This window comes from Babylonia areolata, chromosome 5 (assembly GCF_041734735.1).
Source record: "Babylonia areolata isolate BAREFJ2019XMU chromosome 5, ASM4173473v1, whole genome shotgun sequence".
Lineage (NCBI taxonomy): Eukaryota > Metazoa > Mollusca > Gastropoda > Neogastropoda > Buccinidae > Babylonia > Babylonia areolata.
The window spans coordinates 3,256,860-3,282,165 of record NC_134880.1 but is presented as its reverse complement, the minus strand read 5'-3'; the positions used below and the strand labels follow the sequence as shown (position 1 = coordinate 3,282,165).

Below are 25,306 nucleotides of genomic sequence, written 5' to 3'. Positions count from 1 at the left end.
TTTGTGTGTTGAATGTTTGGTATGTGTGTGTTGGGGGGGTGGGTATGTGTGTGTGTTGGGTGGGTATGTGTGTTGGAGGTTAGGTATGTGTGTGTTGGGGGGTGGGTACGTGTGTGTCTGGGGATGTGTGTGTTTTGTTTATTTACATATTCAATCCTTTATTTCATTTAAAAACTGTAGAGGTTAAAATGAGAATGAAGCTTATGTACAAGGTATCTAAAAGTCAAAGAATGAAGACAGCACACCAAGTCTATGAACAAAGCAAGTGAAGAAAGAACATAAACGAAACTATGTACAAAGTCTCGATACCAACACTGACACGATCACTCATCATCCTCTTCGCTGTCTGACCACAGAGGTCCGTCAAAATGAGATCGAGCTGGGTGTTGTAATAGTGTTCCAGCCTGCGAGTCCTCGTTAACGGTTAATGAGCATCACGGTTTGAACACTCCGTCCAAGAGCACCGACGATGCTTGCTACCTCCCAGGCAGCGGATGTCTGCCTGCAAGCAGTCACAAGACGATTCAACACACTTTCCTTCACAGCTACAGCCACCGTGCTGCATGGCCTGGTGAGCACTTTAGTGCTGCTGGTCTAAATCAATGTGCTGCTGCCGAGTGGCTGTGTCCGTCTCCTCCAGAGACGGGAGGAGGAGGAGGGAAAGAGCTGGTAACTTGTACACTGACTTGAAGTTGTGTACCTTGTGTAATAGAGAGAGTTACCACTCTTTACTATTTGTTAATCGTTTCATCTCCTGGCCTCATTATTTGTTAATTTCCAGTTGATAAACCACCGAGGCAACCATGTGTTTGTTCTGTATTGTCCATGTGTTCTGCGTGGCTTATTCAGGATTAAAGAGGCTATGCCAGTCTTGAATAAAAGCTAATTTGTGTTTTCACATTTCTTCCGTCTTTCTGTCTTTGCTGCTGCGTGCATATGTCAAATGATTGGTATGAAAATAGGTTAAACACCCGAAACGCTAGCCTATCGGTCCCATCGTGTGGAAAGCGGTCAAAAACTGCCTGCCTTTCAAAAAGAAAAAAAAAGTGTAGTGGTATTCTCAGCAAAAGTCACTTTTTTTTGTTGGACCGAGTCCTTGTGGAAGCAGAGGAACTGTTCATCTGCTCCCGTGCAGGACGCACACAGAGAACTGAACTCTGACACTGGTCTTGGAAACAGCTGTACGCATGTTTCTCTCCATTCTAGCAAGGCTTGTAGAAGAACTGAGACAAGAGAAGTTAAAGGGACTGGACAGTCAGTGCCACAACTCAGAAAAGTTGGTCCAGGAAATTTGACCCCCTTACAGAAACGCAGAAAATTCACTACACCTCTGAGAAAGACGAAGCACTCAGTGGAACTGTGAAACCAGAAAGAACACGCTGGGAAGAGAAGACGACCCAACGAGGAAACTGACTGGGACAGCGACACAAAGCCAAAATGGCAGGCTTCGATAGCGACCAAAGCAAACGGATTCAACAGAAACTGAAACCAAAATGGCAGTCTGAGACACCTACTTATAGCAAATTGATTGCCAGTGATCAGTGCAAACACTGTGACAGCAACCAAAGCGGAGCAACAGTTAAAACGTCTGACTGCGACAACGAGCAAAGCATAAATGACGCCAAAAGGAAAAGACGCCACAATTAGCACACTCCATTTCGGGTATGCAGTTTCTTAAGTTTCGAGTTTTTGCCTTTTGCTGTCGGGCAGATGATTTTATTTTCTGTTAATTAACTGGTCAGTCACACACACACACACACACACAAACTTAAAAGTAGTATCAGTAGTTCAGTGTAGTTGTACTCGTCGCACTTATTTTTTTTAAATTTTTATCTATTATGCCGATTAGTCAATACTGTGGAACGAGCGATGACGTCACGAAACTAGGACTGTCTCCCTTCGATTTTTCTTCTTTCTTTGAACATCCACCATCATTTTGATGGCTTTGATGTGTATAAAACTGGGAGATTTCCACTAGCTAGGTTGTTTTGTAGAACTGGCAGTTTGGGACATGGGGGTGGGGTAGGGTGGTGGTGGTAGAGGACTGAGGATGAGGGACGGAGGGGAGGGGTGGGGAGGAGATATGCTGGTTGGTCAGACTCGGGACTTGAAGCACTCCACTGAGGTTGAGGAGATAACCTCTGGAGGCAGGCTGTTCCAGTCCCTGACAGTCCTCGGGATGAAGGAATACTTCCTGTAGTTCGTGTTGCAGGCCGGGAGGAGATACGTCTCCCTGTGGGGCTGTCTTGTGGACAGTGCTGGGGTGTTTGGTTCAGTTTGGGCCTGAACACAGGAGAGACGTTTGCTTTTTTCCAGTCCTTTGGAACAATGCTTGTGTTGATGGAGGGCTGAAAGAGAAGCGTCAGAGCTGGGGCAATTTCATCTGTGATTTCCTTCAGGAGGCGAGGGGTGATTCCGTCTGGCCCAGGGGCTTTGCTCGGATTTAGACCTTTCAGCAGCTTTCTGACTCCTGCTACTGAAATGTGGATGTGGTCACATGTGGGCCCCTCGGGCTCAGGGCTCATGCCAGTACAGGTCTTAGATTCCTCTGGTGAGCAGGATAATTTGCTGCTGGATGCAGACTGAAACTGCGCATTCAGTACTTCCGCCTTGTCCTTGCTTCTGTGACTAGCTTGCCAGCTACTTTCAACAGAGAGACACTGGCTGCTTCCGTGCGCTGAGACTTGATGTATGTCCAGAATGCTTTCTTCGTTCCAGGCTTTGTTTCTTGGCTGTCAGAGATCAGGTTTTCAGTGTAGGACCAGTCAGCTGTTCGAAGTCTGCTCTGAACTTGGCGTTTGAGGGTCTTTTGCTGGTCAGGCATCTGCTTGGCAGATGTGGTGTAGCGTATATGGATTTGACCGAACGCAGTGACGCCTCCTTGAGCTACTGAAACTGAAACTGAAACTGTCACGATCGGTCGCTTCCACAGCACTTTTGTGCGATTCGACGATCCGACAAGCTGGAACATCTCGTGCTCTACACTGACAGTTAACAAGTGTGAAATGGAAAAGAAAATGAAAATAGGAAGTACGTTGACAAGCTTGATCTTGAGGCAAGATGTCCATACATCGATAAATCGGCCGTGTGCCTGTGTGTCAGTGTGTGTGTGTGTGTGTGTGTGTGTGACGCTCAGTAATAAATTCACATGAAATCTATGAACTCATTCACGAAAACACTCTGGGTATATGTATACACTGACCTCTCGTCCACCCCCGGGCCATGCCCACCTCTGGTCCCAGTTCAATACTCCCACACCTCATATAGCGGCGAACAATGAGGAACACACGTGCGCAAGCTGAGTTATAAACTGCGCACTCTCTCATCAGTGCACGCAAAACGTGACGTCAGTGCACCACAAACCCCGAACGTCTGCTGGTGCACGTGCTATAGTGTGTGTGTGTGTCTCTGTGTGTGTGTGTGTGTGTGTGTGTGTGCGTTCATGCGTGCGTACGTGTGTGTGCCCCACGTGTGTCAGTGTGTGTGTGCGCAATTGCATGGTTCAGAGACAAGAGGAGATATTGGTGCACAAGCGTGATTTCATGCAGGTGTCTGTGTATGTGTCTGTGTGTGTGCGTGCACGATAAACACTGCAGTGCACTATTAAAAAAAAAAAAATCTTTTATTTTTTTCATTTGATTTGATTTTTGTTTCTATTTTGATTAGTTCACTCATTTATGGCTTTTTTTTTTTTTTTTTTCAATATTTCTATTTCTCTTTCAATGTTTAAGTGATATCTTATCATGTCACATTTGATAGTCTTTCAAGACCTGACCTGCAAGTTGGGATTATGCATTGGTAAGGAATCTCTGCCGCCTTCCTTGATAATGGAGTAGCGTATATGCGTGTATGGATCAGTCCACACACTTTGACTACTGGCCTCCATAGGCTGTGTCTGGTATTTTCAGCTTTCACATCTTTTGAACAAATAAAGATTATTATTAGATTACTAAAAAAAACCTTTTTCCTTTAAATGAATACTCATGGTATTTCGTTTTTAAGAATTACTTTCCTAACGAAAAGGAGGTCCTTGTCCAATATAGTATGGGAGGATTAGGGTTGTGTTTTATGACATTTTTCTGTTCCTCCATAATTAAAGTGTGGTACGATACATCCATATATGTTCCAAAAGTTCTTTGTCTGGGGTCTGTTTGTTCCACTAAACAATATTACATGGTGGCAGTGGTGGGATCTGGGCCCACGTCACAGAATATAACAATATTGTGATGTATGCTATGTATCATGAGTGTCGTGTAGTGTGTGGTGATTTTGTGTGTGCACCAACATAATGTGAGAGGACAGTAAACTGGCCTCTCATTTCCAGCAGGAATGTCTGTTACCGACTGTGCTGAACTGAGTGGAAGGGCTAGGTTATCTCCCTTCGACCACTTGGCTTATACCTCTGAGCTATCGGGGACCCAAGTTGAATAATGTCTGGGAATGTCCAGAACTAATTAATGAGTGGTTGTAAGCGTCCGTTGTTAATTTTCCCGCCATTAGAAGTGTAGGAATATCTTTCTTTATTCTTGTATACCAACCTAACTTGGCTTAGTTGGTAAGGATTTTTCAATTTTTTTGGCTTTAGGTTAGAGTTTAAGAAAATTTGATGTTTATTATTTTGTGAATAATAGTATTGTTGGGACTGAATCTGAGGGTACTACAGTGTGTTGAGGAAGGATGAAAATAGTACCTTGGGCATCTTCTTAGAGCTCTGAGTCACTTTGGGCTCCAACCACTGGAGAGACGACATCACAGAGCAAGCAGGTGCTTTGTGGAAGGGGAGAGACTGGGTGACTTAGGTTCACCGGCAGAATGTGTGTGTGAGGCTGACAGGCAGCGGGCACGAGTGCCTGTGGGAACATCTTAGTCCTGAGGTGGGGTTTTTCTTTTTTTAGAGGTTTTTTTTTGTGTTTTCTTTTGCTACATTTTGGTATGAAACCAAATAACAAAAACTGTATGGAGAACTGGACGTGAGTGTGGTACGAGTCTACATGTGTGCATGGCACGACAACACCTTCACCACCTCACCCCCCTACAATAAGCTAGTGTTTGGGTATTTGGTTGGATGTCTGTGCAGGACTATGCAAGAAAGTTTTCCGTTTGAGTGTTTAGATGCATGTTTTAATCACTGGTTTTTACATTTCATGAACTGAGTCATTATTGTTGTTGTTGTCATTATTAATGCTTCTGTTCAGCTGGCAGCCATGCAGAAGCTAGCGGCAAAGCTGGAGAGCTCTTGACAGGATGACACGGCTGTCGCTTGTTGTGTTACGCTGGCTGTCTCTTCTTCAGCGGAACAAATGAATTCCATTGCACAGTGCTCATTCTAAATGGAGAACCTTCATGCCAACTGACCTAAGCCCCCTCTCCCATCGTATAAATCTTTAAGAATGAACATTACACTGGGACAGGTTTCTGACACTTTTCTGATTCCCCCTTCTCATGGAAAATGAAGACATTTGAAGGCCTGGACTTGGCATCAACTCTCTGTCTCTCTTTCTGTCTGTCCACACCCCACTTGTCCCCAGTATGCATTGTGGCCTAAGGCTGATGAATAGTAAACCACTTCTGAGTTTCTCTCTCTCTTTCTCTACATGTATATGTATGTATGTATGTGTGTATGTATGTATGTATGTATACATGACAGAAGTGACCTCTGTGTTTCACAAGATGATAGTTTGTGCCTGATGGTGCGTTCACACTCTGTGTATATTGTATAAATCATCAAAGACAATGCTTACCTATATGTTGTGGGCAATTTTGAACACATCATCATTTAAACATTAGCAGTTTGTTTCATAATAAAGTATTATTTTGACACAAGTGGTTAACTGGATAATATAGGTATGACCAACCTGTCCTTTACTGCAAGTGCAGTGTTGTTTTTCCTGTCAAAATCCAAAGTGAAAAACTGACAGGATAGCCTTTGGGTCAGGGCCAGTCTGAAAAAATTACATCCCACTCACATGGTTACATGCGAACATGGAAACCATTATGATGAGAAGGTGAGGGAAGTGGACTGGAAACGTCATGTGAAGAAAGCAAGGCAACACCACCCGGACAGCTCTTCAATGGACACCACAAGGTAGACACAGGTGAGGAAGGCAGAGAACACCAAGTGCAGAACATGCAGTTGAAAGAGAACTCTAGACCCTGCAGCACACCTGGGCGACCACCAACCAGACAAGAGTGGCGGTTCTTTGTTGCTGCCCTACAAGCTAGAGTTCATGATGGACTGCCACCAACCAGACAAGAGTGGCAGTGCTTTGTTGCTGCCCTACAAGCTAGAGTGCATGATGGACTACCACCAACCAGACAAGAGTGGTGGTTCTTTGTTGCTGCCCTACAAGCTAGAGTGCATGATGGACTACCACCAACCAGACAAGAGTGGTGGTTCTTTGTTGCTGCCCTACAAGCTAGAGGGCATGATGGGCAGCAAGCAAGTTGTTTTTTTGTTTGTTTTTTTTTTGCTGCCCCATCATTTGCACCGTTTCAGTGGCATTACTCCCACACCGCTCATTCAGATTTCCTCATACATGGCCACAACCGGGTTCATCCATCACAGTTCCAGCATCGGCAGTCCACATGGATCTATTGATGTTAGGTCGCCAGGAGGCCACACACCAGAAGAGACCCTGCATTGCTGCTGAGTCACTTTGGTGGTGTTCAGTGGTGCCTGTTCTAATTTAACGTACTTAGGACACCACCTGCTAAGCCCCCAACTAATGACAATAATGGCTTAGTTGCAGAGCCAGACTGAGTGAGCATCCCTCCCAGAGTGGAGACCGCCACCATGTCCGCCAAACAACAGCCCCCCATGAATCTGCCGACGCTGAAGACATTGACAGGACTTGCCCCAAGCACAGAGGTGGAGGGGTATCGAAAATGAGGTCACCATGAGAGCAGGGCATAAAAAGACACAGACTTTGGGACTGTTTGTTTATATTAATGATGATGAAGGAGGAGGAGGATGACGATGACAATGTTGCTATGGATGTCCATTTTGGTTTGGGACTGCGTGACAAGGCTGTACTCTACGCTTCCTGTCGTAATGATATCCTGGCATTAACCAGGCCCGAGAGATACAGACACTTGCAGTGTTGGTCAGGTAATTAGAACAGTACACCCAAAGATGCATCCGTGAAGTGGATGACACTTGACTGTGTGGTCCCAGTCTCCCCATTTGAGCCCATAGCACACTCAACTCTGGGTAGGGGGCAGTAAGCAAGTTACATGGTTACCCCATTCCTCTTGGCAAACACATTTCTCAAGCTCCTCAAATGTTGCGCAAAAGAACCACACAGTCCCCATAGTTATGCAAAAACACACACATGCATGCATGCATGAAAAATACATGAAACAGTTTGTCACTTTAACATTTTTATTATTATTTTGGAGATTGGGAAAACCACAACCATCAGAAAAGGTGAGCACATCAGACATAGGAATACAAACTGGCACCACATTCTCACAGAATAAATATCTAGGGGAGACCAGGGCAGCTTGGACCACCCAAAAAATAACAGCCTGTAACATTTTACAACATTTCCTGTCCACTCCTCATTTTTGAGCAACTAGAACTGCTGCAGACACCAGTTTTGAAGCCAGTGCTTCACAGGCTTCTAAGCTGTCTGACAAAAAGCACCTTGATTTTTCACTGGAAGTAACATTTTTTTATGTCTTCTACCTACCTGAATAAATAATAGCCAGAGTCATTTAATGATCAATGTAAAAATTGCTTCTTGGATTCTCTAATTTAGAAACGTGGTTATGATTGATAATGCAGTATCTTTATTTTCTCACTGTCCCTAAAATCACATGTTTGAATGCATACAGTATCTGCAAGTTATAACACACATTTTTGAATGATATAGAATTTTTCCTTTTAGTGACAAACTTAATGTCAAGACTTACCCCAATATGTGTCCCAACGTGCCCTGAGACCAGGGCATACTCTGTGTGGGTCTCTTTAACCACTATACCAACAAAATATTCAGTAATTTCTTAGATTTCCATGTTCTTTTATTATTTCTGAATTAATATTTCTTTCAAATAATTTTTGTCATTGTTTTGTGCACTTATATGTGAGTGGGAGCAAAACTGAAAACGAGTGTTGCAACCTGCCCCAGTCTCCCCTACCTGACGGTTCTCATCACAGCTGATCACTGCTGACAGGGGAGGTTCTCATCACACCTCATCAGTGCTGACAGGGGAGGTTCTCATCACACCTCATCAGTGCTGACAGGGGAGGTTCTCATCACACCTCATCACTGCTGACAGGGGAGGTTCTCATCACACCTGATCAGTGCTGACAGGGGAGGTTCTCATCACACCTGATCACTGCTGACAGGGGAGGTTCTCATCACACCTCATCACTGCTGACAGGGAGGTTCTCATCACACCTGATCACTGCTGACAGGGGAGGTTCTCATCACAGCTGATCAGTGCTGACAGGGGAGGTTCTCATCACACCTCATCAGTGCTGACAGGGAGGTTCTCATCACACCTCATCAGTGCTGACAGGGGAGGTTCTCATCACACCTGATCACTGCTGACAGGGGAGGTTCTCATCACACCTCATCAGTGCTGACAGGGGAGGTTCTCATCACACCTGATCACTGCTGACAGGGGAGGTTCTCATCACACCTGATCACTGCTGACAGGGGAGGTTCTCATCACACCTGATCAGTGCTGACAGGGGAGGTTCTCATCACACCTCATCAGTGCTGACAGGGGAGGTTCTCATCACAGCTGATCACTGCTGACAGGGGAGGTTCTCATCACAGCTGATCAGTGCTGACAGGGGAGGTTCTCATCACACCTCATCAGTGCTGACAGGGAGGTTCTCATCACACCTCATCAGTGCTGACAGGGGAGGTTCTCATCACACCTGATCACTGCTGACAGGGGAGGTTCTCATCACAGCTCATCAGTGCTGACAGGGGAGGTTCTCATCACACCTGATCACTGCTGACAGGGGAGGTTCTCATCACACCTCATCGCTGCTGACAGGGGAGGTTCTCATCACACCTCATCGCTGCTGACAGGGGAGGTTCTCATCACACCTCATCAGTGCTGACAGGGGAGGTTCTCATCACAGCTGATCAGTGCTGACAGGGGAGGTTCTCATCACACCTGATCAGTGCTGACAGGGGAGGTTCTCATCACACCTGATCAGTGCTGACAGGGGAGGTTCTCATCACACCCAATCAGTGCTGACAGGGGAGGTCTCATCACACCTCATCAGTGCTGACAGGGGAGGTCTCATCACACCTCATCAGTGCTGACAGGGGAGGTTCTCATCACACCTCATCAGTGCTGACAGGGGAGGTTCTCATCACACCTCATCAGTGCTGACAGGGGAGGTTCTCATCACACCTGGGAGGTTCTCATCACACCTGATCAGTGCTGACAGGGGAGGTTCTCATCACAGCTGATCACTGCTGACAGGGGAGGTTCTCATCACACCTGATCAGTGCTGACAGGGGAGGTTCTCATCACAGCTGATCACTGCTGACAGGGGAGGTTCTCATCACACCTCATCAGTGCTGACAGGGGAGGTTCTCATCACAGCTGATCAGTGCTGACAGGGGAGGTTCTCATCACAGCTGATCAGTGCTGACAGGGGAGGTTCTCATCACAGCTGATCAGTGCTGACAGGGGAGGTTCTCATCACACCTGATCACTGCTGACAGGGGAGGTTCTCATCACAGCTGATCACTGCTGACAGGGGAGGTTCTCATCACAGCTGATCAGTGCTGACAGGGGAGGTTCTCATCACACCTCATCACTGCTGACAGGAGAGGTTCTCATCACACCTCATCAGTGCTGACAGGGGAGGTTCTCATCACACCTGATCAGTGCTGACAGGGGAGGTTCTCATCACACCTCATCAGTGCTGACAGGGGAGGTTCTCATCACAGCTAATCACTGCTGACAGGGGAGGTTCTCATCACAGCTGATCACTGCTGACAGGGGAGGTTCTCATCACAGCTGATCACTGCTGACAGGGGAGGTTCTCATCACACCTGATCACTGCTGACAGGGGAGGTTCTCATCACACCTGATCAGTGCTGACAGGGGAGGTTCTCATCACACCTCATCAGTGCTGACAGGGGAGGTTCTCATCACACCTGATCACTGCTGACAGGGGAGGTTCTCATCACACCTAATCACTGCTGACAGGGGAAGAAATGCTGCACTGCAGGGTGATATAATAATTAGGTCACCTACAGGCACTGTCTGTGACCTTTCACCACATCCAAACAAGGACAACACTTTTCATGCTTGCATACAAAGCACTGGTCCAATTTCATCACTGATCACACAGACTAAATTAGTTCAATGTGCACCTTTTTTTTTTTTTTTCCTAATGGTACCAAAACATTGACAGAAAAACAAAAGGAATGAGAGCATGCAGGTACTGACAGGAATAATATGACTGTCCAAACCGTGAAAACTGGAGGTATGCGCCAATGTGTAAAAGTCAATGAATTCATTCATAAAATTGGCACACACTCAAAACAATTTTGATTTTTTGCAGACACTGTCTGGAGACAAAAATATCAAAGCATAACATGCAACAATTCAAGAAATGCTACATGAATAAACTTGGTTACACTGTGTTACTATTTTCATCATATGAGTATGTTGAAATTAAATATGGACGCTTTCAAGCAGTTGTGAAGCATGGTGTAATTCTCCTAGAACTTTCCACAGACAACACCCAGTTTCAGCTGACAAAAGACAGATTCAAGCTTCTGAAGATTTTCTAAGATTATGCGCATTCTCTCCAGAACAAGTTTCCCCGAGTGAAGCGACACAAACGCAGTTTGCCCACCCATCTTCAGAAAATATGCAAAATGACACAATCCTGCATAAATCAACTGGGATGTGTGTGTGTGTGTGTGTGTGTGTGTGTGTGTGTGTGCGTGCGCACGCGTGCGTGCGTGCGTGCGTGCGTGCGTGTGTGCAAATGGTTTTGATTGCATGCAAGAGTTTTGGATGGTTCAGAAAAAGTGGGTACTGGCCATATTGCAGTTGCTTTTTCTCTGAACAGAAACAACATAAAACAAAAATCTGTGACACTCTATAATAGCAAAACATTCACATCAATCCACACTACAAACATGCTTGGTTTCAAGAAAATAACAGAAAACATTCTTTTTTTTTGCAACAAACAATTTGAATATAGCAGAAGAAAACATTCTACTAGGGCAAAAAAGAATCTAAACAGAGCAAAAGAAAATGTTCTTCTGAGAAACACACTCACACACACACACACACACACCAAAGTTACCTCCGTGAAGATAAAGATGTTCTTGCGTGATAATACAAAATGTCTGAGTTCCTCTCCCAACTGCTTTATATTTCTCTCAGCCTGAACAGGAAAACATCCCTCATTTGTAAAGAACAAAATAAACATCAGCACAACTGACAACCAATGAACAAACATCACACTTTCTTTCACAGTGCTGTCTATCAATGGAGATAATCGTTCCACTGTGACAAGGAGTCGTCGTTCATCTTTCTGATTTCATGTCAGTGCCACAGTCCTTTAGCATTTCTTCATATAGCACCAACACAATGTGCATGTGTACAAATGCATGCAATTTTGAACACATGCACATCACAAAAGAGGCAATTCAAAAATAACTAACAAAAATGACACAACAGAGACCACTTTTAGGTAAACCAAAAAATGCAACAGTGATATTTCACCAAAAGCTCAAAACAAGTAAAAATGTGAACATTCACTGTGAGACTGAAAAAGCCACATTTAATTTTTTGATTCTGGTCTTCTTTCTCTTATCATCAATTTATTTTTTAACTATGTCAACTTTGCATATGAACCAATTATAATTCTGTCAAAAACTGATAATATATACACATTTCATTTTCAAATAAGTAGACCTTATGTATGAACTAATCATAAATATTTTGTAAAAAAATATTAATGATACATTTTGTTAGGAAAAAAAGAAAGGAAAAAAAAAAAAGGCTTGTTATCTTTTCTTCCATTGTTCTTCTCTGTCAACACTGTCCACAGTGCCTCCTCAATGTCACTTCTCTGTCAACACTGTCCACAGTGCCTCTTCAATGTCACTTCTCTGTCAACACTGTCCACAGTGCCTCTTCAATGCCACTTCTCTGTCAACACTGTCCACAGTGCCTCTTCAATGTCACTTCTCTGTCAACACTGTCCACAGTGCCTCTTCAATGTCACTTCTCTGTCAACACTGTCCACAGTGCCTCTTCAATGTCACTTCTCTGTCAACACTGTCCACAGTGCCTCTTCAATACCACTTCTCTGTCAACACTGTCCACAGTGCCTCTTCAATGTCACTTCTCTGTCAACACTGTCCACAGTGTCTCTTCAGTGTCACTTCTCTGTCAACACTGTCCACAGTGCCTCTTCAGTGTCACTTCTCTGTCAACACTGTCCACAGTGCCTCTTCAATGTCACTTCTCTGTCAACACTGTCCACAGTGCCTCCTCAATGTCACTTCTCTGTCAACACTGTCCACAGTGCCTCTTCAATGTCACTTCTCTGTCAACGCTGTCCACAGTGCCTCCTCAATGTCACTTCTCTGTCAACACTGTCCACAGTGCCTCCTCAATGTCACTTCTCTGTCAACACTGTCCACAGTGCCTCCTCAATGTCACTTCTCTGTCAACACTGTCCACAGTGCCTCTTCAATGTCACTTCTCTGTCAACACTGTCCACAGTGCCTCTTCAATACCACTTCTCTGTCAACACTGTCCACAGTGCCTCTTCAATGTCACTTCTCTGTCAACACTGTCCACAGTGCCTCTTCAATGTCACTTCTCTGTCAACACTGTCCACAGTGCCTCTTCAATGTCACTTCTCTGTCAACACTGTCCACAGTGCCTCTTCAATACCACTTCTCTGTTAACACTGTCCACAGTGCCTCTTCAGTGTCACTTCTCTGTCAACACTGTCCACAGTGCCTCCTCAGTGTCACTTCTCTGTCAACACTGTCCACAGTGCCTCTTCAGTGTCACTTCTCTGTCAACACTGTCCACAGTGCCTCTTCAGTGTCACTTCTCTGTCAACACTGTCCACAGTGCCTCTTCAATACCACTTCTCTGTCAACACTGTCCACAGTGCCTCTTCAATGTCACTTCTCTGTCAACACTGTCCACAGTGCCTCTTCAATGTCACTTCTCTGTCAACACTGTCCACAGTGCCTCCTCAATGTCACTTCTGTCAACACTGTCCACAGTGCCTCTTCAATGTCACTTCTCTGTCAACACTGTCCACAGTGCCTCTTCAATGTCACTTCTCTGTCAACACTGTCCACAGTGCCTCTTCAATGTCACTTCTCTGTCAACACTGTCCACAGTGCCTCTTCAATGTCACTTCTGTCAACACTGTCCACAGTGCCTCTTCAATGTCACTTCTCTGTCAACACTGTCCACAGTGCCTCATCAATGTCACTTCTCTGTCAACACTGTCCACAGTGCCTCTTCAATGTCACTTCTCTGTCAACACTGTCCACAGTGCCTCTTCAGTGTCACTTCTCTGTCAACACTGTCCACAGTGCCTCTTCAATGTCACTTCTCTGTCAACACTGTCCACAGTGCCTCTTCAATGTCACTTCTCTGTCAACACTGTCCACAGTGCCACTTCAATGTCACTTCTCTGTCAACACTGTCCACAGTGCCTCTTCAGTGTCACTTCTCTGTCAACACTGTCCACAGTGCCTCTTGAATGTCACTTCTCTGTCAACACTGTCCACAGTGCCTCATCAATGTCACTTCTCTGTCAACACTGTCCACAGTGCCTCTTCAATGTCACTTCTGTGTCAACACTGTCCACAGTGCCTCCTCAATGTCACTTCTCTGTCAACACTGTCCACAGTGCCTCTTCAGTGTCACTTCTCTGTCAACACTGTCCACAGTGCCTCTTCAATGTCACTTCTCTGTCAACACTGTCCACAGTGCCTCTTCAATGTCACTGCCTGGCTGCAGTGACAGCTGTGGGGATTCTTAGTGTTGTATTGTACTCATAGTAAGTAGTGACTATTGTACTGCATTGCACTGTATTGTATTGCATTGTACTGTATTGCATTGTACTGTACTGTATTGTATTGTACTGTACTGTATTGTGTTGTACTGTACTGAATTGTTTTGTATTGTATTGCATTGTACTGTATTGTATTGCATTGTACTGTATTGTATTGTACTGTACTGAATTGTTTTGTATTGTATTGCATTGTACTGTATTGTGTTGTACTGTACTGAATTGTTTTGTATTGTATTGCATTGTACTGTATTGTATTGTACTGTACTGAATTGTTTTGTATTGTATTGCATTGTACTGTATTGTATTGCATTGTACTGTACTGTATTGTATTGTACTGTACTGAATTGTTTTGTATTGTATTGCATTGTACTGTATTGTATTGCATTGCATTGTTCTGTACTGTATTGCATTGCATTGCACTGTACTGCATTGTATTGTACTGCACTGTACTGTATTGCATTGCACTGTACTATATTGTACTGCATTACATTGTTCTGTACTGTATTGCATTGCATTGTACTGTACTGCGTTGCATTGTACTGTACTGTATTGCATTGCATTGCACTGTACTGCATTGTATTGTACTGCACTGTACTGTATTGCATTGCACTGTACTATATTGTACTGCATTACATTGTTCTGTACTGTATTGCATTGCATTGTACTGTACTGTATTGCATTGCATTGTACTGTACACCTATTGCGTTCCATTGTATTGCATTGGTCGCTCTCTCCAGGGACAGCACTTTCCAACAGTGCAGCGCCACCTTTACTTTTTTCTTTTCTTCATTCTTTTTTTTTTTTTGTCTGCAAGTGTACTTGTTTTCCTAACAAAGTGGATTTTTCTGCAGACTTTTGCTGGTGACAACCCTTTTGTTTGCTGTATGTTCTTTTAAGAGTGCTCAGAGCATGCTGCACATGGGAGCTTGCTTTATCGTCTCACCAGAATGACTAATATGTATTGTACTCACTGGCAAAAACTCCCTATGTAGTTGACTCGAAACACTTCCAACAATACAGTACACATACAGTTGCACATAAGCATGCAACAGCACATTAAAATATAGAAAAAGACAAACAAACCCACCATCACCACCAATTTTTTCTAAAATATTTCTCCCACAGTCTGACTGTTCAGCACACCACCAGAACTAGGGAACCATTCAGTGGTCAGAACCAGAATGAGTCAGGAACAGAGTTCAGCACACCACCAGAACTGGGGAACCATTCAGTGGTCAGAACCAGAATGAGTCATGAACACAGAGTTCAGCACACCACCAGAACTGGGGAACCATTCAGTGGTCAGAACCAGAATGAGTCATGAACAGAGTTCAGCACACCACCAGAACTGGGGAACCATTCAGTGGTCAGAACCAGAATGAGTCAGGAACAGAGTTCAGCACACCACCAGAACTGGGGAACCATTCAGTGGTCAGAACCAGAATGAGTCAGGAACAGAGTTCAGCACACCACCAGAACTGGGGAACCATTCAGTGGTCAGAACCAGAATGAGTCATGAACACAGAGTTCAGCACACCACCAGAACTGGGGAACCATTCAGTGGTCAGAACCAGAGTCAGGAACAGAGTTCAGCACACCACCAGAACTGGGGAACCATTCAGTGGTCAGGAACAGAGTTCAGCACACCACCAGAACTGGGGAACCATTCAGTGGTCAGAACCAGAATGAGTCATGAACACAGAGTTCAGCACACCACCAGAACTCGGGAACCATTCAGTGGTCAGAACCAGAGTCAGGAACAGTGTTCAGCACACCACCAGAACTGGGGAACCATTCAGTGGTCAGAACCAGAATGAGTCATGAACACAGAGTTCAGCACACCACCAGAACTGGGGAACCATTCAGTGGTCAGAACCAGAATGAGTCATGAACACAGAGTTCAGCACACCACCAGAACTGGGGAACCATTCAGTGGTCAGGAACAGAGTTCAGCACACCACCAGAACGAGTCATGAACACGGAGTTCAGCACACCACCAGAACTGGGGAACCATTCAGTGGTCAGAACCAGAGTCAGGAACAGTGTTCAGCACACCACCAGAACTGGGGAACCATTCAGTGGTCAGAACCAGAATGAGTCATGAACACAGAGTTCAGCACACCACCAGAACTGGGGAACCATTCAGTGGTCAGGAACAGAGTTCAGCACACCACCAGAACTGGGGAACCATTCAGTGGTCAGGAACAGAGTTCAGCACACCACCAGAACTGGGGAACCATTCAGTGGTCAGAACCAGAATGAGTCATGAACACAGAGTTCAGCACACCACCAGAACTGGGGAACCATTCAGTGGTCAGGAACAGAGTTCAGCACACCACCAGAACTGGGGAACCATTCAGTGGTCAGAACCAGAATGAGTCAGGAACACAGAGTTCAGCACACCACTAGAACTGGGGAACCATTCAGTGGTCAGAACCAGAATGAGTCAGGAACAGAGTTCAGCACACCACGAGAACTGGGGAACCATTCAGTGGTCAGAACCAGAATGAGTCAGGAACACAGTTTAGCACACCACCAGAACTGGGGAACCATTCAGTGGTCAGAACCAGAATGAGTCATGAACAGAGTTCAGCACACCACCAGAACTGGGGAACCATTCAGTGGTCAGAACCAGAATGAGTCATGAACAGAGTTCAGCACACCACCAGAACTGGGGAACCATTCAGTGGTCAGAACCAGAATGAGTCATGAACACAGAGTTCAGCACACCACCAGAACTGGGGTACCATTCAAACACTGGCCCAAAACAGACATGAAGGCAGTTCTTCGTTGCTACCCTACAAGCCAGAAAGCATGATGAACAGTGAGTAAGTAAGTATACCACCATAACCAGACACTGATTGATTGATTGATTGATTGATTTGGATACTAAAATAGTGCCTATCCTTGGTCGGGGACCAAGCTCTAAGCGCTTTACAAACACGGGGTCATTTACACAACAGGCTGCCGAACTGGGTACAGCCGATTGACGGCTGCCACTGGGTGCTCATCATTCGTTTCCTTTGTCATTCAATCAGATTTCAGGCACGCACACACTCAGACAAACATGTAACACTTAACATTTTACGTGTATGATATTTTCGGGGGTGTGCATGCTGGGTATGTTCTCGTTTCCATAACCCACCGAACGCTGACATGGATTTCAGGATCTTTAACGTGTGTATTTGATCTTTTGCGTGCGTATAAACACGAAGGGGGTTCAGGCACTGGCAGGTCTGCATATATACTGACCTGGGAGATCGGAAAAGTCTCCACCCTTTACCCACCAGGCGCCATCCACCGAGATTCAAACTAAGGACTCTCAGATTGAAAGCCCAACGCTTTAACCATTCGGCTATTGCTCACAATGAGCCAGGAACACCAAGTATGCAGCATACCACAACCAGACTATGAATCAGACACAACCACAATCAGTTAAGCTCAGGAATAAACACATCACTGCTGCCACGATCTGTGATTGGATGGCTTCACCTTTATGTTGTGGCCTGTGTGGAGCTGTGATCATGCAGTAAAAGACCAGAGCATGGAACCTGTTCTCCACGACTTCAGGGACCTCAGAGGACTGAGGGAGGGGGCAGAAGATCTGGCCAACACCCACCGCAAGACATGCTGCTTGGCCATGCGTAAGTGCCTTGAAGACCACATTATTCCTTTTCCAGAGCCTGTCTCTGAAGAAGAAGGAGAAGAAGAAGAAGAAGAGCAAGAAGAAGAGTACAAAGAAGAAAACAAAAGGAGAAGACGATGAAGAAGAAGAAGAAGAAGAAGAAGAAGAAGCAGAAGAAACCCAGTCCATTTTCATAAGAACTTGATTCTTCTCTTAAGGGGGCGACACGGCAGTGCAAAAGACCAAAATGATGATTTTTCATGATTTGGGTTTTTGATGGATTTTGATTCTTGAACATTTCTTCCATCATATGCATAAGTTTTTCCACTGTAAATATGTCTTTAACAATGAAAAAATTGCTTTCTGAATCACGAAAGTGTTTATTAATAATTTTTTGTTCAATTTTAACACAAGTCATCAAGTTTCTGGCCTTGACAACATACCTTGGACTTGCTCAATGATGAGTAAACCTACAACCATTAGACTTTGCATGATTGTTTTATGACATGTTATTGAAGTTTTGTCACGAGTATGTATGAAAATATTCTCTGGGTTTTAATTCATAGCAGTTCCAATCTTTTTACCCATTGTAAATTTTGAGGATTTTGTAACATCCAAAATTTCATAAAAAGTACAATAATTGAAGAATCAACACAATCTCACATGAAAATGAAGATAATGTCATTGTGTATCAAGTCCACATAACAAAAAGTGTCTGCATGCACCACAAACCCGATTTCTTTGATACATTGTTTGGCGGCCATTTTGATTTGTTTCCATAGCAACGGGTATTCACAAAAATCTAAGAACACTTTTTTGTGATCCACAAGTGATGATACGCCTAGTAGACAAAAAAAAGAGAGATATAGTCGGAGAGAAAAAGTCATTATTAATGTATTACGTGTTTACGAATGTGAGAAAACAGTGTCAACAACAGTCATTCTGAATGAAACCAACTTCAATCACTAGGAACAGAGCTCATGAAGCATCCCTTCCCACTTCCCCCATCCTTGCTGTGAGAAAAGAACAAAGTCAAGTTTCACACTGGTGTGTGTTGTGAAGGATGGTGATGGGAGGAATGACAGACTTGCAACCCATGTCTAATTTAACCTGATGCACTTTCAACACACCGAAGTAGGTGGAGATATCAGCTGACATTCTTTTCAGCTAGAGAAAAATAGACAGACAGAGATGAGACTCCATCTAACAATAACAAGAACACACAGTTCAGGAGATGTATCTTTCCACAAGCAGATAAGAACAACTATCTTTTTTTTTGTTGTTCTTTTTGTTTTTGCAAATCTGAGAACTGCGCTTTTCTCTTAACTCTCTCCATACGAACGGCGAAAGAGACGACGTTAACAGCGTTTCATCCCAATTACCATCATCAAAATATTGCAAGCAGAAGGCTCTTATACTGAAGAGGTGAATGTTGACAAAGAATACCACAGTTCTGACGACGGAAGCTAAAGGTTGGGTCATTCAGACACCCACTGGACATCCGAGGGGTCTGTGTAGAGGAGAAGAGAGGACTGGCCGTACTGAGTGAGTTAATATACACACGATTCTTCCTCAGGAAAACTTCTACCTGCAAATGTGAAATACATGTGTCCGTTGGTAAAAAAAAAAAAAGAAAAAAAAAACACAGATGAAAATGGAACAGTTCAACACTTCTGATGCAGGCATCACCACGGTCAGGTCACAGCATCGTGACTCTGCACCCCACAGCTCACAACACACAGCTCTGGATCTGACCACAGGACCACAGCTCCCATCTGCCGTCAGTGATAGTAGAGGTAGATGGCGACGATGACGAGGAAGAGGGTGACGAAGTAGAGGATGTTGAGGCTGACGCCCAGGACCAGGATGGAAAGGGTGGTGCTGACCACCATGGCGCAGGAGATGACGAACAGGCGCACCAAGTTGCTGCCGTGCTTGAACACCACCGACATCCCCAGACCGTTCAGCGCCTGGCACCACACCACAGAGGGGCTGACGCTGTTATTTAGACTGGGGCGTTTCACAGCCATACACACACACACACACACACTCACACAAACACACTTAAAGTACTAAGTGTAAGTTTAAGTAGAAACCATAACCACACACACACACACACACACAAACACACTTTAAGTACTAAGTGTAAGTTTAAGTAGAAACCATAGGCACATACACTGACACATTCCAAGTACTAAGTGTAAGTTCAAGTAGAAACCACAGGCACACACACACATTCCAAGTACTAAGTGTAAGTTCAAGTAGAAACCACAGGCACACACACAGACACATTCCAAGTACTAAGCGTAAGTTCAAGTAGAAACCACTTGTTAAAAAAACAAAAACACTTGTGAACACATTATATACATGTCTTGGCCTAGAAAAGCGGCAAAAGGATGTGGCTAAATAACCAAATCTTGTTTATTATTGCCTGGCCAACCATAAAGGCTGAGAGAAGATGATGAGATTATGCTTCAGATTCATCTCATCCTGTCAACACTGAACATATGATAATCATATTCTCCACTCATTTTTCATTAAAAAAAACATGCACTCATTCATACATACAGATTTTTTTTGTGTGACTTGGTGATGTTTTTTGAAAAAAATCAATAGTTCTAGGAGTCAAAAGTTTACCAGAAGTCAAAAGTTTACAGCCCTGAACACATATCCCTCCAGATCTGGTTGTCACGATACCTTTCTTTTGGCTGTTCAGTTTCCACTTCATTCAGTTCAGATGGCTTTGTTGCCTGTCACTACATTGTCATGTTGTCAAGTGGTATCAGTTGTTTAGCTGTCGTCTATGGTGCATTTTGTAAAAATAGGAATGCTTGTTCTTCCGGACACGGTTGCCTGCTATCTGTATCATATGTCAGCTGTTGCTTGACACAGGATGAAGGTGGTGCATTTTGTAAAAATAGGAATGCTTGTTCTTCCGGACACGGTTGCCTGCTATCTGTATCATATGTCAGCTGTTGCTTGACACAGGATGAAGGTGGTGCATTTTGTAAAAATAGGAATGCTTGTTCTTCCGGACACGGTTGCCTGTGATCTGTATCATATGTCAGCTGTTGCTTGACACAGGATGCAATTTGCTGCACAATAAACTCTGAATCAATCAGAATAACTTTACTATCTCAGCAAGAGAAATTAAGAGTGGTGACGTCTGTGGTACATTCATGACTGTTTCACAATAAAAATGTTCCATTGTTGGTGTTATTTGGGCCCTGCACCAAGGGACTTCACAAATACCCATGTTCCGATCACATACATAACAGTGTGGGAAAAGTGTGAACAAATCCTCCACTGCCATGACTACCGTGTACTTACACAGCAGATTTGTGTGTGTAATTTGGGCTGTGTGGGGAGAATGTGTGGGGAGAATGTGTGGCTCCAGTGCAGCACCGCCCTGTCCCTTCTGTCTGTCTGCAAGTCAGCTGTTTTACTATCAAATGGATTGTTCAACATGACAGGCGCAACAGCCTACTGGTTAAAGCGCTGGACTTTCAATCTGAGGGTCCCGGGTTTGAATCTCGGTGATGGCGCCTGGTGGGTAAAGGGTGGAGATTTTTCCGATCTCCCAGGTCAACATATGTGCAGACCTGCTAATGCCTGAACCCCTTTCGCGTGTATACGCAAGCAGAAGATCATCAAATACGCATGTTAAAGATCCTGTAATCCATGTCAGCGTTCAGCGGGTTATGGAAACAAGAACATATCCAGCATGCACATCCCTGAAAGCGAAGTATGGCTGCCTACATGGTGGGGGTAAAAACAGTCATACACTTAAAAGCCCACTCGTGCTCATATGAGTGAACATGGGAGTTGCAGCCCATGAACGCAGAAGAAGAAGTTGAACATAAGTTTGCCAGGGACAGCTCTTCTACAGCTGTGGGTTCTTTCATGTGTGCTAAGTACATGCCACACGCAGGACCGGAGTTTACCTCCTCATTTGAAAGACTAGCACATGGACCACCACTCAAGGTCTCCTGGTCTCCTGAGGGGAAGAGGAAAAATTATTGGTCCCGTACAAGGGGTTTGAACCCACAGACACTCACTTCCTAGTCGGGCACGTTACCACTACGCCACCATGACTCCACATCAGATTCCTTCAACTCCAGTGGAAAGCCTGGAGCTAGCTCTTCCAGAACATTATCAATCATGAGACGTCCTCGTGCTAGGCAGAGGGGAACTGACAGAGGGGCAGACACATACACAGACACACACACAGACAGACAGAGGCAAGCACTGGTACTTGCACTGCACAGGGGCACTTGTGTTTGCTTACCTGTGTCAGTATTACCAACCAGGTGTAGAATGAAAAGCCTTCAAACAACTGGAAGGCGGTACCTGCAGCAACAGACAGAACACCATTGTCAGTATACAGATGAGAATTAAATGAACAGGAAAGGGTGACTGTACCACTGAATGAATGAGTGGAGACAGAGAGAGACAGAGAGAGAGAGAGAGACAGAGAGAGAGAGAGAGAGAGACAGAGAGAGAGAGACAGACAGACAGAGAAACAGAGAGAGACAGAGAGAGAGAGACAGACAGACAGAGAGACAGAGAGAGACAGAGACAGAGAGAGAGACAGAGAGAGAGAGACAGAGAGAGAGAGACAGAGAGAAATTTACTCATCAACATTTTTATACCACACACTAGCACACATACACAAATGAAGTTTAGGAACTTTCATGTAGACATTCTTCTGATTCAACTGTCATGGAACAGATTGTACATGGTACCACTGTTTTGAAAAAAACAAAAAACAACAACAAACAAACAAACAAACAAAAAACCCTGAAAGAAAGACAGACAAACTTTGACAATGGGGGAAAATCTGATGATATCAACTCAAATCATTCCATCAGAGTGGTTTGCACAAACAGCCTGCTGATCCATCGCTTTAAAAATGCATCTGTACACATACACACACTTTGACACACACAAACACTCTGACACACACACACACACACTTTAACAAACACACACTCTCTCTGTGTCTCACATACACACACAGATACATCATGGTCCACAACGAGGGCCTGCAACGAGGGCCTGCCATTTACACACACACAGAGTCTCCCACACCTCAATCCACAGAGAGGACAGATCATTTACACACACACACACTCTCACACACTTCAATCCACAGAGAGGACAGATTATTTACACACACACACACTCTCACACACTTCAATCCACAGAGAGGACAGATTATTTACACACACACACACTCTCACACACTTCAATCCACAGAGAGGACAGATTATTTACACACTCTCTCTCTCTCTCTCTCACACACAAACAAATGAAAATGTTCAGTGGCTACATTTCATAAGAAATGTATCAACTAGCACTGGATGAGATCATGTTTGGAAAAACCAGTTCACTTTTAATGTTAAAAGATTAAAGTATGCTCTATCCAAGAAGCTTGAAAATGAATATGTAAAATTTTGAAACAGAAACATGACAGTTCATCTAAATTAGAATTTTACAAGAACACTGTGACAAATTATAAAATTGAACCGTATTTAAAGAATACAGCAAATACACAACACAGGAAAGCACTGACCATGTTACGAATCAGCGCCCATGACTTACAAATCGAACAGGGAAGATATAAAAATACACTGAAAGAACAAAGACTGTGTGATACTGGTAACAGTTTAGAAGATGAGATTCACCTTTTATACAATTGTGTAAAGTACAATACTTACAGACATAGATTCCTACTCGATATATGTCGTCCAAATGCAAAGCCTAGTGAATTGATCCTTCTAACAGAAATACAGCCAAGGCTGGCAAAATTTGTTCATGAATGTTTCTCCTCTTAATATGCTCATGTTTATGTTTCATTGTGTCCTATAAACTTTAAGGTTTTATGACAATAAAAAGTATTCTATTCTATTCACACACATTCTCTCACACATACATACACTCTCTCTTCTCTTTCTCTCTCTCACACGCATTGATATACATGCACACACACATATACACACTCACATATACACACAAACAATGAGGACAGGCCTTTCATGTTCATACACCCCAAAACATGCACACACACACACACACACACACACCATCACGATTCACATGCTCCCCACCATTCCCTCCTCCCCCTCACCCCCTACCCCCACCCCAGCCCCTCACACAGACACTAACCCCTCTCGGCCAGCGCTGTCCTGCTCTGCGAGACGAACCAGCCGGCCAGGTTGAGGGAGATGGAGAAGGTGTAGAGCATCATGTTCTGCAGGTGCAGGGAGGTGTGGGGGTCCTTCTTCAGGATGAACTCGGTGTACACGCCGGCCAAGGCAGAGATGAGGCAGTAGGTCAGGATGGCGAGGAGACCTGTCAGCGTGATGTACTGATGCCTCAGGTCCACGTCCCCCTTGCCCACCATGTTGCCCAGGCTGCACACGCACACGCACACACACGCATGCGCCCGCATGCAGGCACGCGCACAAACGTATGACCAAGAGAGCACAAGCATATACATGTACCGTGCACGCACGCACATACGCACATGAACCAAGAAAACAGACATATTAATTCAAACAGGTTCGCTCTGTTTACACACCTTGACATACAATTCAACCAGAAAGGCTCTGGGTTCCATTCCCCCCTCTCACCTTTCTCCCAAGTCTGACTGGAAAATCAAACTCCATGTCTAGTCATTTGGATGAGACTAAAAACCAGTAAGTCCCGTGTGCAGCATGCACTTGGCGCACTGAAAAAGAACCCATGGCAACTGAAGTTGTCCTCTGGCAAAATTCTGAAGAAAAATCCAGTCTGATACGTACACAAAGATAAATGCATGCACCCAAGGCCTGACTAGCGTGTTGGGTCGTGCTGCTGTCAGGCAATGTGCCCTGCACAGAGGGATTTATCTGAATGCAGCGACACCTCCTTCACAAACTGAAACTCAAACAACCAAGGAGACACATACACTCACACAGCCACAAGTACACATACACTCATACAGCCACAAGTACACACACACTCATACAGCCACAAGTACACACACACTCAGCCACAAGTACACACACACTCACACAGCCACAAGTACACATACACTCACAACCACAAGTACACACACACTCACACAACCACAAGTACACACACACTCAGCCACAAGTACACACACACTCACACAGCCACAAGTACACATATACTCACAACCACAAGTACACACACACTCACACAGCCACAAGTACACACACACTCACACAACCACAAGTACACATACACTCACACAACCACAAGTACACACACACTCACACAGCCACAAGTACACATACACTCACACAACCACAAGTACACACACACTCACACAACCACAAGTACACATACACTCACACAACCACAAGTACACACACACTCACACAACCACAAGTACACATACACTCACACAACCACAAGTACACAAAGACACATACACTCACACAACCACAAGTACACAAAGACACACACACTCACACAACCACAAGTACACATACACTCACACAGCCACAAGTACACATACACTCACACAACCACAAGTACACACACACTCACACAACCACAAGTACACATACACTCACACAGCCACAAGTACACAAAGACACATACACTCACACAACCACAAG

The 25,306-nt window shown here is 44.5% G+C and overlaps 1 protein-coding gene across 5 annotated transcripts in view; it reads right to left on the bottom strand.

Annotated features, from left to right (window-relative positions):
* Positions 1–16,609: 16,609 nt before the first annotated feature.
* LOC143281863 (putative UDP-sugar transporter protein SLC35A4) overlaps positions 16,610–25,306 on the bottom strand; it is a 48,440-nt gene continuing 39,743 nt past the window's right edge. For 2 of the 5 annotated variants that reach the window (XM_076587115.1, XM_076587120.1), the window contains 3 exons: positions 23,844–24,091; positions 21,964–22,025; positions 16,615–19,645 (listed from right to left, as the gene is read on the bottom strand). In XM_076587115.1, the coding sequence (XP_076443230.1) occupies positions 19,457–19,645; positions 21,964–22,025; positions 23,844–24,091 (499 nt within the window). In that variant the 3' untranslated portion in view covers positions 16,615–19,456. Of the gene's footprint in view, positions 19,646–21,963; positions 22,026–23,843; positions 24,092–25,306 lie in introns of all 5 variants that reach the window. The other 3 variants (XM_076587117.1, XM_076587119.1, XM_076587118.1) reach the window with 3 other exon arrangements.